General features: G+C 37.0%; 1 protein-coding gene across 1 annotated transcript in view; it reads right to left on the bottom strand.

The window, feature by feature from the left end:
• STIM2 (stromal interaction molecule 2) overlaps positions 1 to 23,329 on the bottom strand; it is a 164,754-nt gene that overhangs the window by 56,656 nt on the left and 84,769 nt on the right. The window contains 1 exon segment of the mRNA XM_037829535.1: positions 4,782 to 4,896. Coding sequence (XP_037685463.1) covers positions 4,782 to 4,896 — 115 coding nt within the window.

Here is a 23,329-nt window from a genome sequence, read left to right as displayed (position 1 = left end):
TAGAAGAATGCTTATTGAGGACCTCTTAATGAAGAAGTTCTTACCTTTAAAATAAAATATGAAACCAGCTGAGAGTTAGACAAAACATAAGCTTTTTTTGTTCTATTCCATCCAGAGTAATTATTCACAAAGTAAAAAGAATTTTAAGTGTAAGAGAAACAGACAAGTAATGTAATTTATCCTATTTTTATCATTCATTTTCAATGAGCTATATATTTATATATGTAATATAACAAACATAATATAATTTATATGTAATATACATATTTGTACATTTCAGAATTGTATAAATGTTTAGAAATGTTAGAAATGAGCCCAGTTCATACTGAAATTAAAAGGCTAGCTGACACCTTTGACAATTTTATTTTTCATTTTATTTGTAATTTGTATCATTTCTATTACAAATGCTTCTAAATTGCTAAGTAACAATAAGTAGAATGAAAAAGGACCCAAGTAAGCATTAAGACTTGTTTGAAAAGAAAAAGATCTTTGAAGATTTTTTAAAACTGACTATTTCTGAAGAGGAAAACACTAATACAAACAATTTCCTTATCCAAAATATTTGTTCTACCTAAAGCAGAATTTAATACAGTGAATCTCCAGTAATAAACATACATTTTAAAATCCAGAACTATATCCAGAAACTAACCCCCTTGTTCTAGTATGCTGCCAGAATGCAAAACACCAGAGATGGACTGGCTTTTATAAAAGGGGGTTTATTTGGTTACACAGTTATAGTCTTAAGGCCATAAAGTGTCCAAGAGTGGCCAGTGGTGTCCGGAAAACCTCTGTTAGCTGGGAAGGTACGTGGCTGGTGTCTGCTCCAAAGTTCTGGTTTCAAAATGGCTTTCTCCCAGGACGTTCCTCTCTAGGCCACAGTTCCTCAAAAATGTCACTCTTAGTTGCACTTGGGGTATTTGTCCTCTCTTAGCTTTTCCAGAGCAAGAGTTTGCTTTCAACGGCCGTCTTCAAAATGTCTCTCATCTGCAGCTCCTGTGCTTTCTTCAAAGTGTCCCTCTTGGCTATAGCAAGCTCACTCCTTCTGTCTGATCTTATATAGTGAACCAGTAATTTAATTCAGACCCACCCAATGGGCAGGCCAACACCTCCATGGAAACAATCCAATCAGAGTCATCACCCACAGTTGTGTGGGGCGCATCTTCATGTAAACACTCAAAGAGTTACAACCTAATTAACACTGATAGGTCCACCCACACAAGATTACATCAAGGATAATGGCATTTGGGGGGACATAGTACATTCAAACTGGCACACCCCTCTTTCCAAAACAAGGACTGATAAAGCAGAACATAACACATGTCCATATGCAACTGATTGCCAACTGTTAGGGAATGGGTAGAAAGGGAGGAAAGAACAATATGATGTTCAAAAAAGCCTCCTGTTTTCTAGATAGTGCCTCACAAACAATGAAAAGTGGGCAGCCCTTATTTTTTACCTTCTGCAGAAGGTTCTGTTACTGTACTCCAAACCTGAGGTATCCCTTGAGTCTGTGAACACAGCAGAGGAGAAATGCAGAACAATTCAGGCGTACAGAAAACCATAAGAGAAATTCACAAACAATTTTAGATAGTACTTCCTTAAACTATAAGAAAAGATTTGTATGATGAATTATATACTAAAAAACTTATTTGAGAAAAAATGAGGATCACAAAGTGTCTATTTCATGTGTTTCCACACAAGAGAAATTGTCACAAAGAACAGAGATGAGACAGGTAGTTGGTCTCTGATTCTATCCAGAGAAGTGGTCTGTATTTCAGAATAAAACCAAGAAAGACCTATAAAAGGAAGACAAGTTGTCTTAAAGTCAAGTATCCACAAATTAAAGAAGCATAATTAATACTGGGAAATCAGTATATGCAATGATTCTAAATCTCCAAACCTCAAGAATCCTGAAGTAAAATAGGAAGAGTGTCAACAATAAAAGAGAAAGAGAAATAGGAAAGAGGAAAACTAATACAATAACCGAAACAGCCCTCCTTAGTAGATCTAAAATGAAGGGAACAGAGACACTGAAATACTAGCATAGGATCATAATTAAGATATATCAACAACTTATGGTGAGTATTCTGAACTCACAGGATAATTTTATGATAAAAACAAAGCTATCTGATTACAAAGGAATTATACTTTATAGAAAGACTAAAAATCAATTCTGATTAATACAGAACAGTTTGCCTAATTTGCAAATCGATTGAGCAATGTCCATGCTACTTTTCTAGCAAAAACCCATGTTAGGCACTCTCAAATACTGGCTGACAGAGAAAATGAGCAACATGTTTGTGTCACCTATTCTCTACACAAAACAAACTTTGAACAGAAAATACGTTTTTTGTCAGTGGTGCCAATAATGACATCTGTCATTCTGAAGTGGATTCTACCTCAACAACAGGTCTTCCCTTGTATAAATTACTTTCTGTAGATGATGAAAATCCAGTACCTCTTTTGATGGCTAACAAGAGCTTCTCCTACAAAAAAGTACTGTTTAAAATTGAAAGTGTTAAAATGATTTAATAAAACAGTACATGTATGTGTTATATTAAGAGCCTTGTATTTTTTAATGTGCTACATCAGTTGCAAGTATCCTCAAAGCTATTAATCCAGCAGAAGTGCTTCCAGTAAAGGGGTGACAAGAGATGAAAGGTAAATGCCTATTTGATCTGTCTGGCCTACTTGACCTCTGCAGACAGACTGACATACTTATCAGTGCCTTTGACTATTTCAATTACAGATTGCTCTTACTTATTCATAGGTCTTTCTCCAAACAGACTGTGGACAGAGGAGGACAAAGAACATATTCTTCATTTGGGTGGGTATCCTTAGTAACTAGGACAATGCCTTGCTTATAATAAACATTTATTTAGAAATATTTACTGTATGAATCAGTTAAATGAATCCCCTCAAGCCCATGGGCCCAAAATCACAAGGAGGAAAAAAATGCTACCTTAATATCTGCAAAGCTTGAATTTTGAGTTACTCTTCTGATAATGCTAAACAACACGCACTAATCCATTCACATTTTTTATTCCATGCTCATTTTAACCAATAGCATATACTTTTAAATGTTACGATTTTGTCAACATTTAAGATCCACTTATCGTTTTATACTAAGAATAAAAGCTTTATGGATATTAATTATCTACATAAAGGAAAACTTGTAATCCTCCTTCCCCTTAGAAATTTAACAATTCCCATTATCAGGAATTTCTTTCCTTACAAATTCCCTATTGTGTAACATTTATTTTTTTGCTGTCCTAAACGGAAAGAATGTGTGCTTGATCATTTTTCTCTGGTTAGGCTTTCTTTATATGCCATTGAAAACAAGCATTATTAAATGCCTGTATCTATCTCTCTCCTCTGAGACAACCTCAGTTCCTTCAAATTACTAATCCTATAATAGAAAACAAAAATCCTAAATTTATCAAAAATTTCCAAATGTCTATTCAATTAATAAAGCCCAAAATTACAGTGACCTTAGGTAGGATAAGATCCATGCTGAACAGGATGGAAAGATTACCTCATGGTTGTCACATGCCATAATAACTATTTAACCCAATGAGTTATCTTTTCTAAAAACAGCACAATACCTAAGCTGTTTGTTTTCTATTATGGTCCCAAAATTTTGTACATAACCAATAATTTTCTATCTACATGTTCATTCATTAGCTATCTGGCCACTACTTAACTGCATCCAGTGATACTATTCTAAAAAATTCTCCAATTTATCAAAATTTATCTGAAAGCTAATACTCTTTTAAAATGGCTTTCATTTGCATTGGATTGTTGCCATGTGCAACCTGACCAAGTGTTCTCTACAGACACACACACAAAACTGCATTCAGGTCACTGTTGAAATTTTTCTGTATGAGGTCAGGATCAATTTCTGAATAACACAATTTTACTTTTCCCACAGTTATAGCATTCCAAAAAGATCTTACCTACATTTCACCCTTCAGAGAGTTACACATTACAATGCTCAGTATACAGGCTAATATTGTATGTTCATTTTACTGATGAATTATCATGAGACTGAATCGAAAACCCTACAAAACTCTGAACATGGCTGAACATTTAAGTTTATCCAGCATAACTACAAAGATAAATTAATATTTACTAAAAGTGCCTATCAGGTGTTATCAGGAATTATGCCAGGCACTTTCATTGTATTACTCACTTATGTCACATAAGAATCACATTTGCAAGAGAATTAAATAACGAGCCCAATGTCTCAATGACCATTAAGTAGAAGGGCCAGGATTTAAATTTGGCTAGCTTGAAAGCCCACCTTCTTCCTGAAGCACACCACCTCCATATCTAGCAAATTTTCAGGTAACTGGAGAAGGAACCATGAGGCGGCTACGGTTTATGGTCTCCCTCCTTATCCCCTTAGAGAACTCCTAATCAACCTTCACAACCTATCTCAAACACCACCTTCTTATCTAACCCCACCACCAATTAATCACTCCCTCCAATAAGATATCTCCATATCCCATAAATCCTTCTATTAGTGTATATATCTCCATATAATTATTTATTTACTTGGCTTTTCCTTCTTCTCTATCTGCTCCTTATAGCCTGGACCCAAGTATGATTCATCTTTAATACCAGTATCTAATGCAATGCCTGCTTAGCACATAATAGATACAGTCTGCTCCGCTACATGTTTCTGTAAAATGAATTAACTTACATGCTGAAAATTAACAATGGCTAAGTGAGACAGAAGGACAGAAGGTGAGGGACCCAGATCACTACGGTAGTCTCACCTTCCGAAGTTTTCCATCGTTTCCATAAATCCTCAACAGTTATATGCTTATCTTCTCTGTGCAGATGGCTGTGTTTATTAGTAGCATCTTTGTATTTCATATCTTCTCTGATAAACTATAGAAGAGAAAACAGTTAAATACTTAAATTCACTATTTAAGTCTTCATAAAATAAGATCAAAAAATAAAATTTGAAATCTAGTAAGAGGCTATTTTCAGATAATAACTGGTACATTTTGGTATATTATAGTAACATTATTCTCACATGCTTACAACATTTATCTAATGAAATGACTTCTACTAATCACAACAACATTGACTATAGCAGCAGCAGTAAAGGCATTTATTTAACATTCATTACTTACCGGCATTATTAAGAATTATATAATAAATATGTCTACATATATACATAATTATACACACACATACAAATATACAGAGAAGAAAGGCTGTCATTTAATTTCATGACAGTCTTATAAGGAAAGTATTATTATCCCCAGTTCATAGATGAGAAAACCAAGGCCCAGAGGGGTTAAGTAATTTGCCCAAGGTGGAAAAAATAATAAATAGCAGAACTGAGATTCCAATTCAAGCCTTTTAGTTTTGCACAACAGTGTATTATACTGCCTCAATATTATACATTTTTACCAAATACTTAGTGACAAGGGTGTTTCAAAACATGATAAATATAAATCTTTTCAATTACTGCATCATATTTCTATGTTCCCTTGCCTTTTAAGCTATTATTTATAATTGAAAGGCATTCAATTATAGTGTTTAGAACTAAAGTACTGTACAAAGCTGAAGTATAACCTCTAATAATCTCACTTTAAAATATATATACAGAGTGAGAGTAAGCACCAAAATTATCTTTCCTAAAACCCAACCTGCTCATTATATACAATTCTGCACTTGCTCCCCACTATCTACCAAATAAAAAGCAAACTCCTTTTCATGGCTTAGCATACCATTTCCCAATCTGGTCCCTGACAATCTTTCTCAGCTATAGAGGTGTATTTTTCTGATTTTTACATACCAGTAATAAATACTGTCTTTATATAAAACTCTAAATTTTGCTTTTGAGTAGAGTTGCTCCCTACTAAAACTAAAAAAGGATATTTGAACAGTTGTAAAATATTGAGCAAATCATTTCACTTTTCTGAGCTTCAATGACGTTGGATACAAAATGAAGAAACTACAACACTATTCAGCATGTGATCAGCAGACTCGAGTCAGTCTGTAAAATGACACCAGACCACAATGCCTATAGAATTGAGAGAAGCCATTTAGAAACCTTGATAGCAATTAGACAATGCTCTGAAAGCATGGGATCCAAGTATGTGACAAATGTGCTCAACTCGTAGATTTTATCCAAACAGATAGAAAATTTTAAATCTGGTCCTTCATCATAGTTTGAAAAAACACTAATCTAGGGGGTCTATTCTCCACTTATACAGTCCATTTTTCTAAATGGTGCCTTTATCTAAACGCCTTTATGCTCGTTTATTTAAATGCCTTTTTTTAAAGTTATTTTAAGGGGGCCTGCCTCATTGCCTCCACTCCCCCTGTCCATCCATATTTCTGCCCATCCCTCCTGCTCTCCCTGATCCCTTCAGAATCCGGCAGAGATACCTGGAGAAATCACTGAGATGCTCAGAAACTGTCCCATCTTGAAAAGAGGTCCAGGAGCTAAAGATAAGTTCTAGGCTGAAATCATGATTACAAACAAAAGAGGGAGGAAGAGGTCTATATTGGAAATGTTTTATTCAGTTGGACCAAATGGCAACTGTTTCCCTGATATGATACATAAAAAGACAATGCCCTAGGAAACTCTTTTCACCATGAAGTAGAGTTCTTCATCAGGTGAAGTAGAGTTTCGTGGCTTCAGAAACAATATATTTTAGAAAACAAAGCTAATTTCCATATACAGACTAGATGACACATTCTAGCTACTGAACCATTTTAGAAGGGCTGGAATTAGAGTATCGATACATGCCAAAACATGTTTAACAAAACAAAAGACTTGAGGGGGGTGTGTGTGTGTGTGTGTATATATATATATATATATATATATATATAAAACAATTTAAAAAAAAAAAAGCTCACCAAATTACCTACAGCTTACTTAGCATATAAGAACTATCTGCTCCAAAGAAAGTGGAGGGAAAAGTGAATAAATACATATAGTCATATTTTCACTAGAACTACCATCTAAAAATTAATACATACTTCTATTTTAAAACCCCAAGATATTACAACTCATAACAAATCACATAAAAGCATAATCTATATCTTCAATATTTTAATTTCAGAATATGACTAGAAAACACTATAATTAGAATTACTTTATGTTTAAACTCAGTTGGAAACTGTTTAACTGAACCAAACACACTAAAATCATCAGCCTCCAAAAAACCCTCTTCATAGTATCCTACAGAAGAGCATACAATTCTGACAAATACTTTATATTCACTGAAATCAATGAATTAAAAATATGAAAACAGAATGTGAAATTCTATGAAGTGAATCTTCAAATAATATATCACAAATAATGGAGAGTTCCCTGGTAAACATATCCAATTATATGCATACCTAATACAGGGAGGCCTGAACTGACAATACAAATAAAAGAGTGCTCAATAAATAAACGATTATTGAATATTCTTTTCAAAAAGATTTACCCAGATGATTCTTTTAAATAAACCCTTCTGGTACTATTAAAAATTTTGCTTTACATATCCTTTTTCAGGAAGTTAGTTTTTACATAATAAACTGATTTCAGTTTCTTGTACTTATCACACCTTTTATATTTGTGCTGTTATTTTTATCATACAACTTTAATATAATCTGATGCTATTATAGACATATTTGGGGGCTCTATTCATCCCATACCCATTCCCCCTGAGAACTACCCCAACATCAGAGGTAGATCTCTGAATGTTTCCAAACCTTCACCCTACCCATCACTACTTACAGCTATATGATCAGAGGACTGACACCTGACCTAGAGGAAAACAATCCAGGATGAGAGGATTCTTTCTCACAAGAACCCAGATTGAGGCCATAAAATGTTGGGCCATTTAGCTGTGCTTCTGGATTTTTAAGGCGATAAAGACACCCCTGTTGAAGGTACCATTTGATAGGCAGATAAGATGGGCAAGGTGGTGAGTGGACCAGACGAAGCCAGTTTGCAGAGAGAGGAAGCAATTAAAGAGAACAGACTTAGCCCAAAGATAGAAAGAAACTGCATCTAGGAAGGGTGCCTCAGTTCTTGATGATTTTCCAGCTTCAATTCTTCAGGAGACTGGGGCTGCACAATTCTTGTCCTGATTCCATGATATAAATCTGTGTTTCCCCTTTTATTTTTAAATACACATTTTTATAAGAAATATAAATTTAAGCCTCAATACTCAGGAAAGGTGATTTTTCATCATAGTTAAGCATTAAAGCTCTGAAGTCTGACAAACATACATTCAAAATCTGACTTACATTGTGTGACAATGCTCTTTAGCCTCACTACTCTGTAAAATCACTTATCATATACAGTCATGAAGAATGTTAAATTAAAAGCACATACGTAGTGCATAGAAGTGTAAGACAATAAAAATATGAGTGGTTTTTATATACCAATGTTGTTTTTGCTGTTGAAGTTTACAACATGAATAAATGTGTTTTACTCGGACTATATGGATAGATTTAATAGACATCTCGGGAAATATCAGACATTTATAAAGGTAAAATTACCCAATATGCTTAAAGTACCATTTCACATATCCTGAAACAAAATACGTAACACAGAGATCAAGAGGAAAACCACAGCTTCTTCTCTGTCAGTGTAGGGCAGATATTTTCCCGTAAGGACACCTGCCATCAAAAACACAGTGGCCAAGGTCTGATATATGAGTCATTAAAGCAGATGGGTTTCTTGAAAACAATTGCAGGATCTTCCTGTCTTGAATATAATACTAAAATAGTTTACTATAATATCTCAGAGGAAGGAATTTACAACAAGAAAGGTACTACTGTTATTCCCATTTTTATAGATGAGAGAGCTAATTCTAAGGGAGGTTTAGCAATTTATTCCATTTCAGATAGCTATTTTAAAAGGAGACCCCAAACTGGAAGTAAATTTTAAAGAGTTCAAGGTTTAAGTTCTTCATCACCATGCTAACCTGGATAGAATTCTTCTATTAAAAAAAATGCACTGATTCCCAAACTCTTAGAAGTAGCAACATATTGATAAAGTATGAATTCCCCATTGTTCTAGTTTGCTAATGCTGCCAGAATGCAAAACACCTGAGATGGATTGGCTTTTATTAAAGGGATTTATTTGGTTACACAGTTACAGTCTTAAGGCCATAAAGTGTCCAAGGTAACACATCAACAATCGGGTACTTTCACTGGAGGATGGCCAATGGTGTCCAGAAAACCTCTGTTAGCTGGGAAGGCACGTGGCTGGCGTCTGCTCCAAGTTCTGGTTTCAAAATGGCTTTCTCCCAAGATGTTCCTCTCTAGGCTGCAGTTCCTCAAAAATGCCACTCTTAGTTGCACTTGGGGTATTTGTCCTCTCTCAGCTTCTCCAGAGCAAGAGTGCTTTCAACAGCCGTCTCCAAACTTTCTCTCATCTGCAGCTCCTGTGCTTTCTTCAAAGTGTCCCTCTTGGCTGTAGCTCCTCTTCAAAACATCACTCACAGCTGCACTGAGTTCCCTCTGCCCCTCAGCTCATTTATATGGTTCCACTGATCAAGGCCCACCCTAAATGGGTGGGGCCATGCCTCCATGGAAATATCCAATCAGAGTCATCACCCACAGCTGGGTGCGGCACATCTCCAAAGAAACACTCAAGGAAATCTAATCAAAACTGATAACGTCTGCCCACACAAGATTACATCAAAGATAATGGCGTTTGTGGGACACAATACATTCAAACTGGCACACCCGTTGTTTCTTTCCTCCACCTAAACGTATTATGTCAAACAGATAGCACAGTGGTTAAGAGCACAGACCTGGTCACCAGACTGTACAGATATCCCAACTCTCCTATTTGTATGATCTTCTGCAAATTACTTTACTCTCTGTGCCTCAGTTTTCTCATCTGCAAAATCATAATAAAAATCTTAATGCAAAGGGTTGTGAGGATTAAATGACTTATTTCATATGAAGTGCAAAGAACTGTGCATGGTACATGGTAAACTCTCAATAATGTCTGTTATTTTAATTTAATGGTAAATCATTTATTTTTTAAACAAGAAGTTAAAATTGTAGCTTGATTTCGGCACTCTATGTCTTTTCTAGACATGACTGAAGATAGTCTGAGACACTACAAACAACTACTGATAATCATGATCTAAGAACTAAATCTACAGAGAGCAGCAACACTAAATATTGACTGAGACCCATCACACAAGATGCTGTAATTGGTGTAACACAAAGGGGCTAGCACTAAGAAATTCCTTTTTTAATAACCATGATATTATCATCTAAGATGGATGCTGATGCTGATGCAAAAAATACAAGATAACAGAGGCAAGCTGGAACACATTTTCATGACAGTAAGAAAGAAAAAAAGTTAGCTTATTTAAAATTGGAACCACTTCTTCAGATTCTAAATTTAAACATTTAAACTCTATTGCTAACGAAAACTTCAAGCTGATTTGAACAATTCCTACACTTTAACACAAGCATAACTTTAAACTTCTGATTCTCAGGATAACTCATGGTTCAACAGCGCTCATAATTACTGTCAACACCATCTGACCTAGATCATGGACTTTTATGAGCTAGCTAGAGAACTTAACCATTATTTATAACACTATTTCATTGATCAATCAATTGATAGATATATAAACGATAGATTTAAAGACTTGATTTACAAGGAAACTTATGAAATACAAAGTTTTTTTTTAAGTTCAAGTCTGCCAGTATCATTTGTTCCACAGGACCCAAGCATGACCTATATATCCTGACTACTCTTCAAGATTACTGTTGATTAAAATCCAAAACTCCCTTACAAAATTACCCATGATTCCACCAGTCTATCCACCAATAATCAAAAAAAGGTACTGCAGCTAAGAGATTTCAAATAGAGTTGAGAGGTCATTCTGGTTACTCTTAAATAACCTTTAGTCAGATATTGCAAACTACCATTGTATGCCAAGCCCCAACCAACAGTATTCCCCAAAATCCTAGAAGTCCCCTGGGTTCTATCTAAGTCTCTATAAAAGTTTTTCTTAGTAAGTCTATTTTTTCAGAAACTTGAGGCCTCCAGATTGATCCTATGCCAGATAAGCCCTAAAACCCAGAGGTAGCAGTCTCTCCAAGAACATCAACAAGTTTCATTCCTCCACCCCATAAGGTCAACACTCATTTCCAGCAGGGAGAAGTTAAAATGATCACTGCCCAAATACTCCTGAAAACTGAGAGAATGATCAAATGAGAGGGAGAAAGTATAACTGAGAAATTGGGATTTAACAAACAACTGTGACTGCTGACTCACTATATAGATACTTCTTTTTAGTGTCTAGTGTTTTAGAATAGCCAAAAGGAAATACCTGAAATTGCTGACCTGTAATCCAGTAGCCCTGATCTTTGATAATGACTGTATAAATACATAGCAAAAAAAAAGTCAGTTGCCCGTGTGTGCCAGTTTGAATGTATTATGTCCCCCCAAATGCCATTATCTTTGATGTAATCTTGTGTGGGCAGACCTATCAGTGTTAATTAGATTGTAATTCTTTGAGTGTTTCCATGGAATGTGCCCCACCCAACTGTGGGTGATGACTCTGGATAATTTCCATGGAGGTGCTGGCCCGCCCATTCAGGGTGGGCCTTGATCAGTGGAGCCATATAAATGAGCTGAGGAGCAGAAGGAACTTACTGCAGCTGTGAGGGACATTTTGAAGAGGAGCTACAGTCAAGAGGGACACTCTGAAGAAAGCACAGGAGCCGCAGGTGAGAGACAGTTTGAAGACGGCTGTTGAAAGCAGACTATTGCTCTGGAGAAGCTAAGAGAGGACAAGCACCCCAAGAGCAACTAAGAGTGACATTTTTGAGCAACTGCAGCCTAGAGAGGAACATCCTGGAAGAAAGCCATTTTGAAACCAGTACTTTGGAGCAGATGCCAGCCACATGCCTTCCCACCTAACAGAGGTTTTCCGGACACCATTGGCCATCCTCCAGTGAAGGTAGCCAATTGCTGATGTGTTACCTTGGACACTTTATGGCCTTAAGACTGTAACTGTGTAACCAAATAAACCCTCTTTTATAAAAGCCAATCCATTTCTTGTAGTTTGCATTCCAGAAGCACTAGCAAACTAGAACACCGTGTTTGTATGGATCTACTTAGATGTTTTGTTCATTCCATTGATCTATATATCTATCTCTGATAATACTACACTGTTTTAGTTAACCTACCTCTATTGCAAGTCTTAAAATTGGGTAGAGTACAATACCAGTGGTCAATGGCGGGGGGTGGGGGCAGTAAGGGGTATGGAATGTTTGGAGTTTTCTCTTTTCTTTTTATTTCTTTTTCTGGAGTAATGCAAATGTTCTAAAAATGATCATGGTGACGAATGCACAACTATGTGATGATACTGTGAACCAATGATTGTATACTCTGGATGGATTGTATGGTGTATGAATAAATCCCAATAAAATTACTTAAAAAAAAAAAAAGTACTCACCGTCATTAAGAAAGAACACCAAAATAAGAGTCCAAAGGCATAGGCAAATGACTTACCTTCAGCGTTCTCATTTGGAAAATAAAAGATAAAAACTACCTAGCAAAGTCATAAAGATAAAAAAGATAGTATAGCTTTACAAAAATACAGTAAAATTTTGTTGCTATTATTGGGGTGAAAACAAGTAGGTACTATAGTAAGCAGAGATATACAAAATTATATCTTTGGCCTCAGTATCTGGCCAAAAACTATTAGGCTTGCGCCTCAGGTATTAAAATTCTGAACAGCCAAACATCCACTTGAATGTCTCTCTGCAATCTGCGAACTTACACACGAGCAATACTCATACATCATATAACGTTACAACCAATCAGCATAACATCAATAATATATAGGGCAAGTCACTTGGAATTAGTCTTAGTATATGAATACTCACTTTAAATAGAGGTAAGCATTCAAGATGTAACAGATAAAAAATCTCCTTCTGTGTTTTTATCTGCTAAATAAATTACCCAGACATAAGGTCACAGGGACCAGATTTACCACCCCCTCTAAAACAACTAAAAACCAGACTAAATATATGAAACTGTTCACAACATTGCACATCAGGCGACAAAGGACAGTGATCCCTCCCTGTGCCAGTTTGGATGTATTGTGTCCCCCAAACTCCATGTTCTTTAATGCAGTCTTGTGGGGGCAGACACATTAGTGTTGATTAGGTTGGAATCTTTTGATTGTTTCCAAGGAGATGTGAATCAACTGTGAGTGAAACATTTGATTGGATTATTTCCATGGAGATATGGGCCCTGCCCATTCAGGGTGAGTCTTGATTTAATCACTGGAGTCCTATAGAAGAGCTCACAAACAGAAGGACCTCAGAGCAGTTCAGAAAGACATTTTGGAGATGGCCGCTGAAATCAGACTTTCGCTGACACTTTGGGGATGCTAGCCCAGAGTTTGCTCCAGAGAAGCTAAGAGAGGATAAAACGCCCCAGAGCAACAGTTTGAAGACTGCACAGGAGCTGAAAGAGGAGCTGGAACACAACCCAGGATCAGCAGACGCCAGCCATGTGCCTTCCCAGCTTACAAAGGTTTTTCGGACACCACTGGTCTTCCTTTGGTGAAGGTACACTTGTGTTGTTGCCTTAATCTGGACATGTTCATGGCCTTCAGACTACAAACTTGTAACCAAATAAACCCCTTTTATAAAAGCCACTCCGTTTCTGGTATTTTGCATAATGGCAGCATTAGAAAACCAGAACACTCCCCAAGAGACCAGAAACAAAGAAAATACGCCCAACAAATGTCCCAACTTAGTTCCAAGAGAGAGTTTCAAGTTTCTTCCAGCAGAAGAAACCCAGGCAAAACTGGAAGGCTTTCTGAGTTGAAGAGACAAAACTGGAAATCTAGGGAGGCCAACAAAGCTAGAGATCACAGAACAAAGTACCAGAGGAGAGAGAGCCACACAGAAAGAGAATTCTGGATATTCAGAAAGAGTTGCCTTGAGCGTTCAGCTGACTATTGATCAACACATGTATATGAAGAAGCTACCACAAGCCAAGGGAAAAAAAACACCCAGAAGAATTAGCAGAATAATACTGATGACTATAGGAAACAGAGATACTGCCTATTCCAAACAGACAGGGTAGAAAACCTCATGACTCATGGGTCACTGGGTAGAGTAGTCAGAAGGATTTTGCCTTAAAAAGCCTAAATGCAAGAGCTAAATGGAATAAACTGTTTCCAAGTAATGCTGAGACAGTGTTCTGATAACAGGTGTCTGAGTACCTAAATCACACCTGACATCGGTACTGGCCCTAGAATGTTGAATTATGAGCTAATACATTTCGTTTTAGGGAGCTTCAAAATTTTCATGATTATATAGAAAGATTCTGGTAGATAGATCTTTGCTAACTTCTGATTATTTCCTTAGTAGAGATTCTTATAAAGAGATAGCCATACAATTATAAGGCTTATGACATACATTGTAGGTTGCCCTTTGGAAGGCTAGACCAATTTATACCTCGATGCACACCAGTATTATGAGTACCTAACTCACTCATTATATAAATACTTGTACCATTTGATAAATAAAATGTAATATTTTCATATCTTATCTTACTACTGAGATTAAAATTCTCATATGCCTAATAACCATTTGTATTTTTTTATGAAATGTCTATTCCATATTTACTTTACATATGGGAAAATGAGTTAATTTCCTCTCGGATAAAACAGAGAAGAGAGAGAGAGAAAGGAAGAACACTTTCCTTCAGATCTCCTCACTTTAGATATTATCATGGAGGAATGCAATGCCTGGAGCTATGGCAGCCATTTCCAACCATGAGTAGAAAGCCAACAAAATAAAAGAAAAGCTAACAGAGCGCTGCACATCACAGAGTCACTGAACTAACTTTGAAACCATTTAATCCCACACTTAATGTAATACAAGCAACCAGCATAGCAAAGGGAAAACAAGAGGAGGAAGACTTCCTGGAAGCCAAAGTGAAGAGAGTGCTTTAAAGAAAGCATATTCAATTATGTCATGAAGCTGGTAAGTGATATAAAGTCAGAACTGATCACTGCCTACAGCAACATGAACACTATCAGTGAGCATAAGAAGAGTTTAGGTGGAGTAACAGACGCAAAAGCCTGAGTTCAAAATAAAACAAAAGGAGAGAAATTGGACACAAGACCTTTTGAGAATGTTGTTGTAAGGGAAGGGAAAACAAATGGAGAAATAACCAAAAGAAGAAGTACAGTCAAGAGTAGTTTTCATTTTGTTGATTTATAAGGTAGGAGAAACAATAGCAGATTTGGAAAAAATGGTTGTTGAAGAAGAGGGGAAAACTGCTAAAGCAATGTCCTAGACTAGATGATACAAGATGAGATTGATTGCACAAGTGGAGGAACTCACCTTTACAAGGAACACAAACCGCGAATCTAGAAACCAGGAGAAAAGATAGTTATGGGCACAAATACAGGTGGTGGAGCCCCAGGAGTTATGTGACCTCTGATAGGGAGAGAGAAAAACTTCCTTGCCCCAATTCTAACATCTTTGATCAGTTATTAGATCTCTGGATAAGATTCCAGTTTGGCCTTATCTTAACTAATAGCATCTTCAAAGATCCTATTTCCAAATAGGGTCACATTCATGAGTTCAGGAGTTAGGACTTGAACATATCTTTTGGAGGATGTAATTCAATCCATAACAATGACCAATTATACTCAACAGATTTTATAGTACTCCAAATATTTCTCTTCACTATCTTCCAGAAAATAAAGTGAAAGTTTCAAAATATGAAGACAAAACGTTCACTATCTCAGGGTGGTAGACACATGGGTACATACATCAAGCTGTAAACCTAAAATCTCTGCACTGAATTGTATATAAATTATACCTCAAAAATTTTAAACCAACAAGAATTCGAAAAAATTCATTATGTTATATGCGCACAAATTTTTTTCATTAAGAAGACAGTATTTATTTTTAAATATACTACTCATCTCTGAGGATAGTTAAGAAAGCTAACTGCTATGAGATCCCATTAACTTGCCACAAACTCTAATTATTAAATGTCTTTTATCATTTGTTGGTTTTCTCAAGGGAAAAAAAAAGAAAATAACAGAGATTAAAATACTTTCATCAGTGAGATACACTGTAGAGACTATAACCCATTTTTTTGAACAACAAAATTCCATATTGATTATTCAGGAAATGTTGGCTTCTTAGGCCTCCCAGTTAGGGAAAGCTTCAACTCCCTGTAACCACCACATATATGCTTTGTAACTAACATCGGACAGATAAAACCCAAAAAAGGAAAGAACTAAAGAAAAAAAAAAATGGAAATATGGGTCAAGTTAAATTACAAACCAATGCCAAAAGGGGAAAACCCAGTGCCATGGTATTACAGGACCAAGAGATTACTTCAACTCAGAAGAATGATCAAAGAAAGATAAAAAAAACAGGGAAGGCTTTCTATGGAAAGGTTCCATTTGAGCTAAATCTTAAAATTAAAAGCAGGATATAATTTGACATGCAAAATGCAACAGAAGAGATTAAGAGAAATCATTAGTGAAATGCCTCCATGGGCATGAGAATACAAAGATGGGTACCAAAGGGCTATCAAATAGTTCACTTTGGCCAGAGTAAAAGGTACATGAAGAAAATGCACAGTAAATGATAATGGTGAGAAAGTTGCATACAACCCAATTATAAAAGATCTTGAAAAGGTAAAAAAAAAAAAAAAAAGGAAAAAAATATGTAGTGTCCCCTTGAGGAGCCTGTGGAGAATGTAGGGGTATTGGCCTACCCCACCTCAATGGTTGCTAACATGACCACAGACATAGGGAACTGGTGGTTTGATGGGTTGAGCCCTCTACCGTAGGTTTTACCCTTGGGAAGACGGTTGCTGCAAAGGAGAGGCTAGGCCTCCCTATAATTGTGCCTAAGAGCCTCCTCCCAAATGCCTCTTTGTTGCTCAGATGTGGCCCTCTCTCTCTGGCTAAGCCAACTTGAAAGGTGAAATCACTGCCCTCCCCCCTATGTGGGATCAGACACCCAGGGGAGTGAATCTCCCTGGCAACGTGGAATATGACTCCCGGGGAGGAATGTAGACCCGGCATCGTGGGACGGAGAACATCTTCTTGACCAAAAGGGGGATGTGAAAGGAAATGAAATAAGCTTCAGTGGCAGAGAGATTCCAAAACGAGCCGAGAGGTCACTCTGGTGGGCACTCTTACGCACACTTTAGACAACCCTTTTTAGGTTCTAAAGAATTGGGGTAGCTGGTGGTGGATACCTGAAACTATCAAACTACAACCCAGAACCCATGAATCTCGAAGACAGTTGTATAAAAATGTAGCTTATGAGGGGTGACGATGGGATTGGGAAAGCCATAAGGACCACACTCCACTTTGTCTAGTTTATGGATGGATGAGTAGAAAAATACGGGAAGGAAACAAACAGACAAAGGTACCCAGTGTTCTTTTTTACTTCAATTGCTCTTTTTCACTCTAATTACTATTCTTGTTATTTTTGTGTGTGTGCTAATGAAGGTGTCAGGGATTGATTTAGGTGATGAATGTACAACTATGTAATGGTACTGTAAACAATCGATAGTACGATTTGTTTTGTATGACTGCGTGGTATGTGAATATATCTCAATAAAATGAAGATTAAAAAAAAAAAAGAATTGGGGTAGCTGGTGGTGGATACCTGAAACTATCAAACTACAACCCAGAACCCATGAATCTCGAAGACAGTTGTATAAAAATGTAGCTTATGAGGGGTGACAATGGGATTGGGAAAGCCATAAGGACCACACTCCACTTTGTCTAGTTTATGGATGGATCAGTAGAAAAATAGGGGAAGGAAACAAACAAACAAACAGACAAAGGTACCCAGTGTTCTTTTTTACTTCAATTGCTCTTTTTCACTTTAATTATTATTCTTATTATTTTTGTGTGTGTGCTAATGAAGGTGTCAGGGATTGATTTAGGTGATGAATGTACAACTATCTAATGGTACTGTGAACAATCGAATGTATGATTTGTTTTGTATGACTGCGTGGTATGTGAATATATCTCAATAAAATGAAGATTAAAAAAAAAAAGATAATCGACTTAAGGAAAAAAATAGCACATAGTGAATAGGGTTTATAACTTGTAGAAGTAAAATGTGTGCCAGTAGCGCAACGGCTAGGAGGGAAGAAATGGAAGCATACTCTTGAAGGATTCTTATACTATCTGTGGAGTGGTATAATATCACTTGGAGGTAGACTGTAATGAGTTAAAGATATATACTGTAAAGCCTAACACAACCTTAAATTAATACAAGGAGTTTTAACTAATAAGCAAAAAAATGGACATAAAATGGAACCATAAAAAATACTTAGTTAATCCAACATAAGACAGAAAGGAGGAAACATAGAAAGCAGATGAACAATATGGTAGATTTAAACCTAGCCATAGCAGAACTCATATTAAATGTAAATAGTGTAAACAATCCAATTAAAAGACAGCCATACACAATATGCCAATGCTAAATGTATATGAGAGGGGGATATAGGGGAGGAATATGGGATTCTTGGTAGTGGTGTTATTTGCTGTCCTTACTAGTATATTGTATTGTATGACATGTTATTTTTCTTTTTATCATTTTTTCTTATTGCTAAAAAAAAAATTTTTCTTGTAGTAATCAATATGTTCAAGTGCTGATTGTGGTGATAAATGTACAACTTTATGATGATACCATGAACAACTGATTGTACACTGTGGATAAATGTATGGTATGTGAATATAACTCTATAAAATTGTAGGAAAATACATATATAGGAGTAAAAGTGTTGGAGAAAACATGGTGAGAGGGTTGATGCCTCACCGATATGGACTAACTACAATGTGTAAACTCAGAATTGAATCTTAGAACATAGCCTAACATGGACATAATAAATGTAATAGTCCCTAGATTGTAAGCTCTTACAGCAGTTAACTCTATCCCTGAATTGTAATGCCTATCTCTAAACTTTGAGATGCTGATCCCCTAGCGTATAACCTGATTGGTCTCTGGAACAATGCATATCTCTGAGACACCTGAAACTCAGAGCTAGAGCTTGGCAGATATGAATGTCAGTATTAGTGCATACAGCCACTGTTAAAAAAAAAAAAAAAAAAAAAAAAAAAAAAAACTGAAAAAGAGCCCAGACTTCAATTAGTGATATGAATGAAGCAGGTCTGGTTAAGACCAGGGCAAGCCAGGCCAAAGGGTAAAGGTTGAAACTGACTGTGTTTTAAAACTTCAATTTCCATATGAGACCAAGGGAAGAGATATCTATTTGGTTCAGGACCTAAATTTTCTAAACGGTACAACTCTACAGTCGATTTGTTCAAACACCACAACTGCATGGAACTTTGAATAGGAAGTGAGATACGGAAGGTTAGTATAGGCTGGAGTGAAATAGTGACGCATCCCAGAGTAATTTGGGCAGATAATAAAAAATACATTTACAGCTTCCCCCTCCCCAGCCCCAAGGATCTGGGGGAAGGTGCAGATGTGTTGGACATCCTCACCTGGACTGGTGTTGATGTTGTCACAAACATTGGGACTGGCGGTTTGATGTGCTGAGCCCTCGATCATGGGACTTGCCCTTTTGAAGCTCGTTACTGCAAAGGAGAGTCTAAACTTGCATGTAATTGTGCCTAAGAGTCTCCCCCTGACTACCTCTTTGTTGCTCAGATGTGGCCCTCTCTCTCTCTTGTTGGGGACTATTAAGGTAGCACGTATAAAATCCACCCTCAGCGATGCCGGAGATATGCAACATGACTGCTAGGGCTGATGCAATAGCGGCTTAAGTTGCCCTCAGCCTTCTACGGAAGTGATAGCCGTTCACGCCTAAGATTTGCGCCTAGAGTGCTAGCTTTACTACCTGCCTTCTACCCCAGCAACAGTAGCCACCAATCCTGTGCTAGCCTTGTATCTGCCATCTGCCCTAGCAACAGCAGCAGCCAATCCTAGACCGCCACCCGCCTTTGCAGCCACCAATCCTAGGCCGCCACCCGTTCGTACTAGCCACTCCCTCTACCTTAGAGTATATATACCCTGCCTCTTCAATAAAGTTTTGCAGCTTGATCAGAAACCTGTCTTGCTGTCGTTCCTCGCGTCTCTTGTCCCATACCATTCCTCCCTCACAGGATTTGGAGCTTCCGTTGAACGTCCCGCCGGCCGGGACACTCTCTAACTGAGCCATCTCGACAGGTGAACTCGCTGCCCTCCCCCCTACGTGGGCTCCGACTCCCAGGGTTGTAAATCTCCTTGGCAATGCAGAATATGACTCCCAGGGATGAATGTGGACCCGGCATTGTGGGACTGAGAGTATCTTCTTGACCAAAAGGGGGATGCAAAATGAGACAAAGTAGTTTCAGTGGCTGAGAGATTTCAAATGGAGTCGAGAGGTCACTCTGGTGGACATTCTTATGCACTATATAGATAACACCTCTTAGGTTTTAACGTATTGGAATAGCTAGAAGTAAATACCTGAAACTACCAAACTCCAACCCAGCAGTCTGGACTCCTGAAGACAATTATATAATAACGTAGATTACAAGGGGTGACAGTGTGATTGTGAAGATCTTGTGGATCACAACCCCTTTATATCTAGTGTATGGATGAGTAGAAAAATGGGGATAAAAACTAAAAGACAGATGGGGTGGGATGGGGGGATGATTTGGGTGTTCTTTTTTCACTTTTATTTTTTATTCTTGTTCTGGTTCTTTCTGATGTAAGGAAAATGTTCAGAGATAGATTGTGGTGATGAACGCATAACTACGTTATCATACTGTGGACAGTGGATTGTATACCATGGATGATTGTATGGTGTGTGAATGTATTTCAATAAAACTGAATTTATTTAATTTAAAAAAAAAAAAAAAAAAAAGATCTTGAGTGACAAACTAAAAAGTCTAACTACTGCAGTGGTTCTCAAAGCGTGGCCACTGGACCAGCAGTATCAACATCACCTGGGAATTTGTTAAAAAGACAAATTCTTGGATCACATCCTAGACCTACTAAATCAGAAACTGTGGGGTTGGGACACAGCAATCTGTAGTTTAACAAACTCACCAGGTGATTATGATGCACACTAAAGTTTAAGACCATTGAATTATGGAGATCCAACATAAGCTTTTTAGTAGGGGAGAGAATAACAAAATATCATGTTCTATAATGTTTTAATCAAATAATAATGATCAAATGGATTTAAATGGAGGAAAAAACTAGCAATAACAAAACCTGTTAGAAGTCAAATATTAATAATAAAATTCAACAACTCAGAGAGGGAGACAGAGGTAGACAAAATGAGTCTGGAGCACTGAGCCTGAACTGTTGGTAAAATAGTGACAATCAATAAAAATAATAACATACAGAGGGGAAAAGAGGAAATAGTTTTTAAGAAGAACAGTGACTGGTTCAACATGGGACTTTCCAGGAATAAAGACAATGAGAGAAAGTAATGTGGTCTATTAGCATTCAGGACACCGAGTTGGAGATTATAGCAGACAAAAATATAAGATTGGAATTCAGGACAGAAGTCAGAACTGAAAATACATAGTAGTGATGATTAAAGCCATTAACCTGGATATAAATTTCTAGAAAGTGAAAGAAAGGAAAGAAAAGACACAAAGACAAAACCTTATAGAATACATACATTTAGAGTGCAAGAGAAGCAAAACCAATTAGCAATCAGAAGAGGGGTAGACTGAAGGCGGAAGGAAAACCAGGCAAGTTCTTTTCAATCCTATCCTCCACAATGCCATACTCCAGTAAGACTGAAGTATTCACCATTGCCTAAATTAGTACCACACATTCCTGCTTTAGTGTCTTTTCCCTATCCTGGTCTTCACTTCGGAATATCCTACCTATCATCTCTAGCTATAGCAACCATACCCATTTCTCAAGGTCCATCTCAAGGACACTTTCACCAAGCTTTTCCTAATACTCCCCAAACAGAAACGGGCTCTTGTCCTCTGAAACACAAGGGTACTTCCATGATTCATTTTTGTCCCTAGTAGATAATTCTTCATAACATTCTTTGTATTTTACACACATGGCACCATGTGTACTACTAGATGGTAAGCTTATGGAGGTCTGTGCTCATTTTCTCATTTTGCCCCATATTTAGTATAGTGTCTATATATATATGAACTTCAGAGTGTTAGGTTTGTTTTGTTTTTAACGGAATGGTCAACAATGCCCTTAGGCAAGAGTATGGATATCTTGCCCAAGCTCTTGAAGAGACCAAGGAAAAAGAAAATAAAGGGAAAATTAGAACAAAACAAAAATAAACATAAAAATTCTGATACCTATCCAATTGAAATTTGTAACAAATTTTAGGTACTTATGTGATGTAAAATAAATAAAGGTCATTAACAAGGACTAATATTGAAGTGAAAAGTTCTCAAATATTTTTTATCAGTTGTTTAAAAACATTTTCAGGATCAAGGTGATTTGTTTTTAAAGGTTTACTTTATCAATTGAGTTAGAAAAAAGTCCTATAATTTCAGCTTTCCAGGCTCAGTAAGACTGCCGGGGACGAAGTGGGGTTGGGGAGAAGGGGAGCTGGGCAGCTTAAAGCAAGTCATCAACACCTGGTAGAACCGTTACTAGGTCCTAAGCAATATCAAGCCCGGACAAACCCAAAAAAGACAGGATTAAAACATAGAGCTTGGGGGGGGGGGGGGGTTAGTTAGAGAGGACAGCAATCTTTAGGATGAAGTAAAATGGATTCTCTGGCCAAACCCAAGATAACACTCAATACATGGAGTCAGTATGGCGCTCAAATCAAAACACAGGAAACAGGCAGACATGAGGTCCTAGCAAATGAGACGACATCAAAATCAGGAGGCTTCCAACTAAAATTGATGTCCTTAACAGAAACACAATTCAAGAGAGTATACAGGGAGGTTCTTTCAGTGCCCAGCACTTGAAATTGAAAACAAAACAAATAATTGGGAACTGTGTCTAAACTTGTTGTAGAGAGTGAATAGGAGCTAGGATAGTTGAGTTCTTATCCCAGTTCCCCTTCCACACACTATGTGACCCAAGTAACTTAATTTCTTTAAGCATCTGTCTCCTCATCTATAAAATAGGAATACAACCTGTCCTCCCTATCTCAAAAAAAAAAAATAAAAATTGCTGAAGATAAAATGAAAATGCTTCATCAGCCATCATGTTACAATCAACACATGGAGGGGTCATCTGAGGATAAGAACAATTTGTCCTACACCCCAGTGATACAGTACAGCACCTCACTTTAAGACCACACAGACAGCTTTCTAGAGCAAAATAGGGTTCTGGCGACTACCTGGTTATTGAC

Source organism: Choloepus didactylus, chromosome 3, assembly GCF_015220235.1.
Source record: "Choloepus didactylus isolate mChoDid1 chromosome 3, mChoDid1.pri, whole genome shotgun sequence".
In the NCBI taxonomy this organism is placed as follows: Eukaryota; Metazoa; Chordata; class Mammalia; order Pilosa; family Megalonychidae; genus Choloepus; species Choloepus didactylus.
Note: the sequence above shows the minus strand (reverse complement) of the source record. Positions and strands in the feature narration are given on the sequence as shown.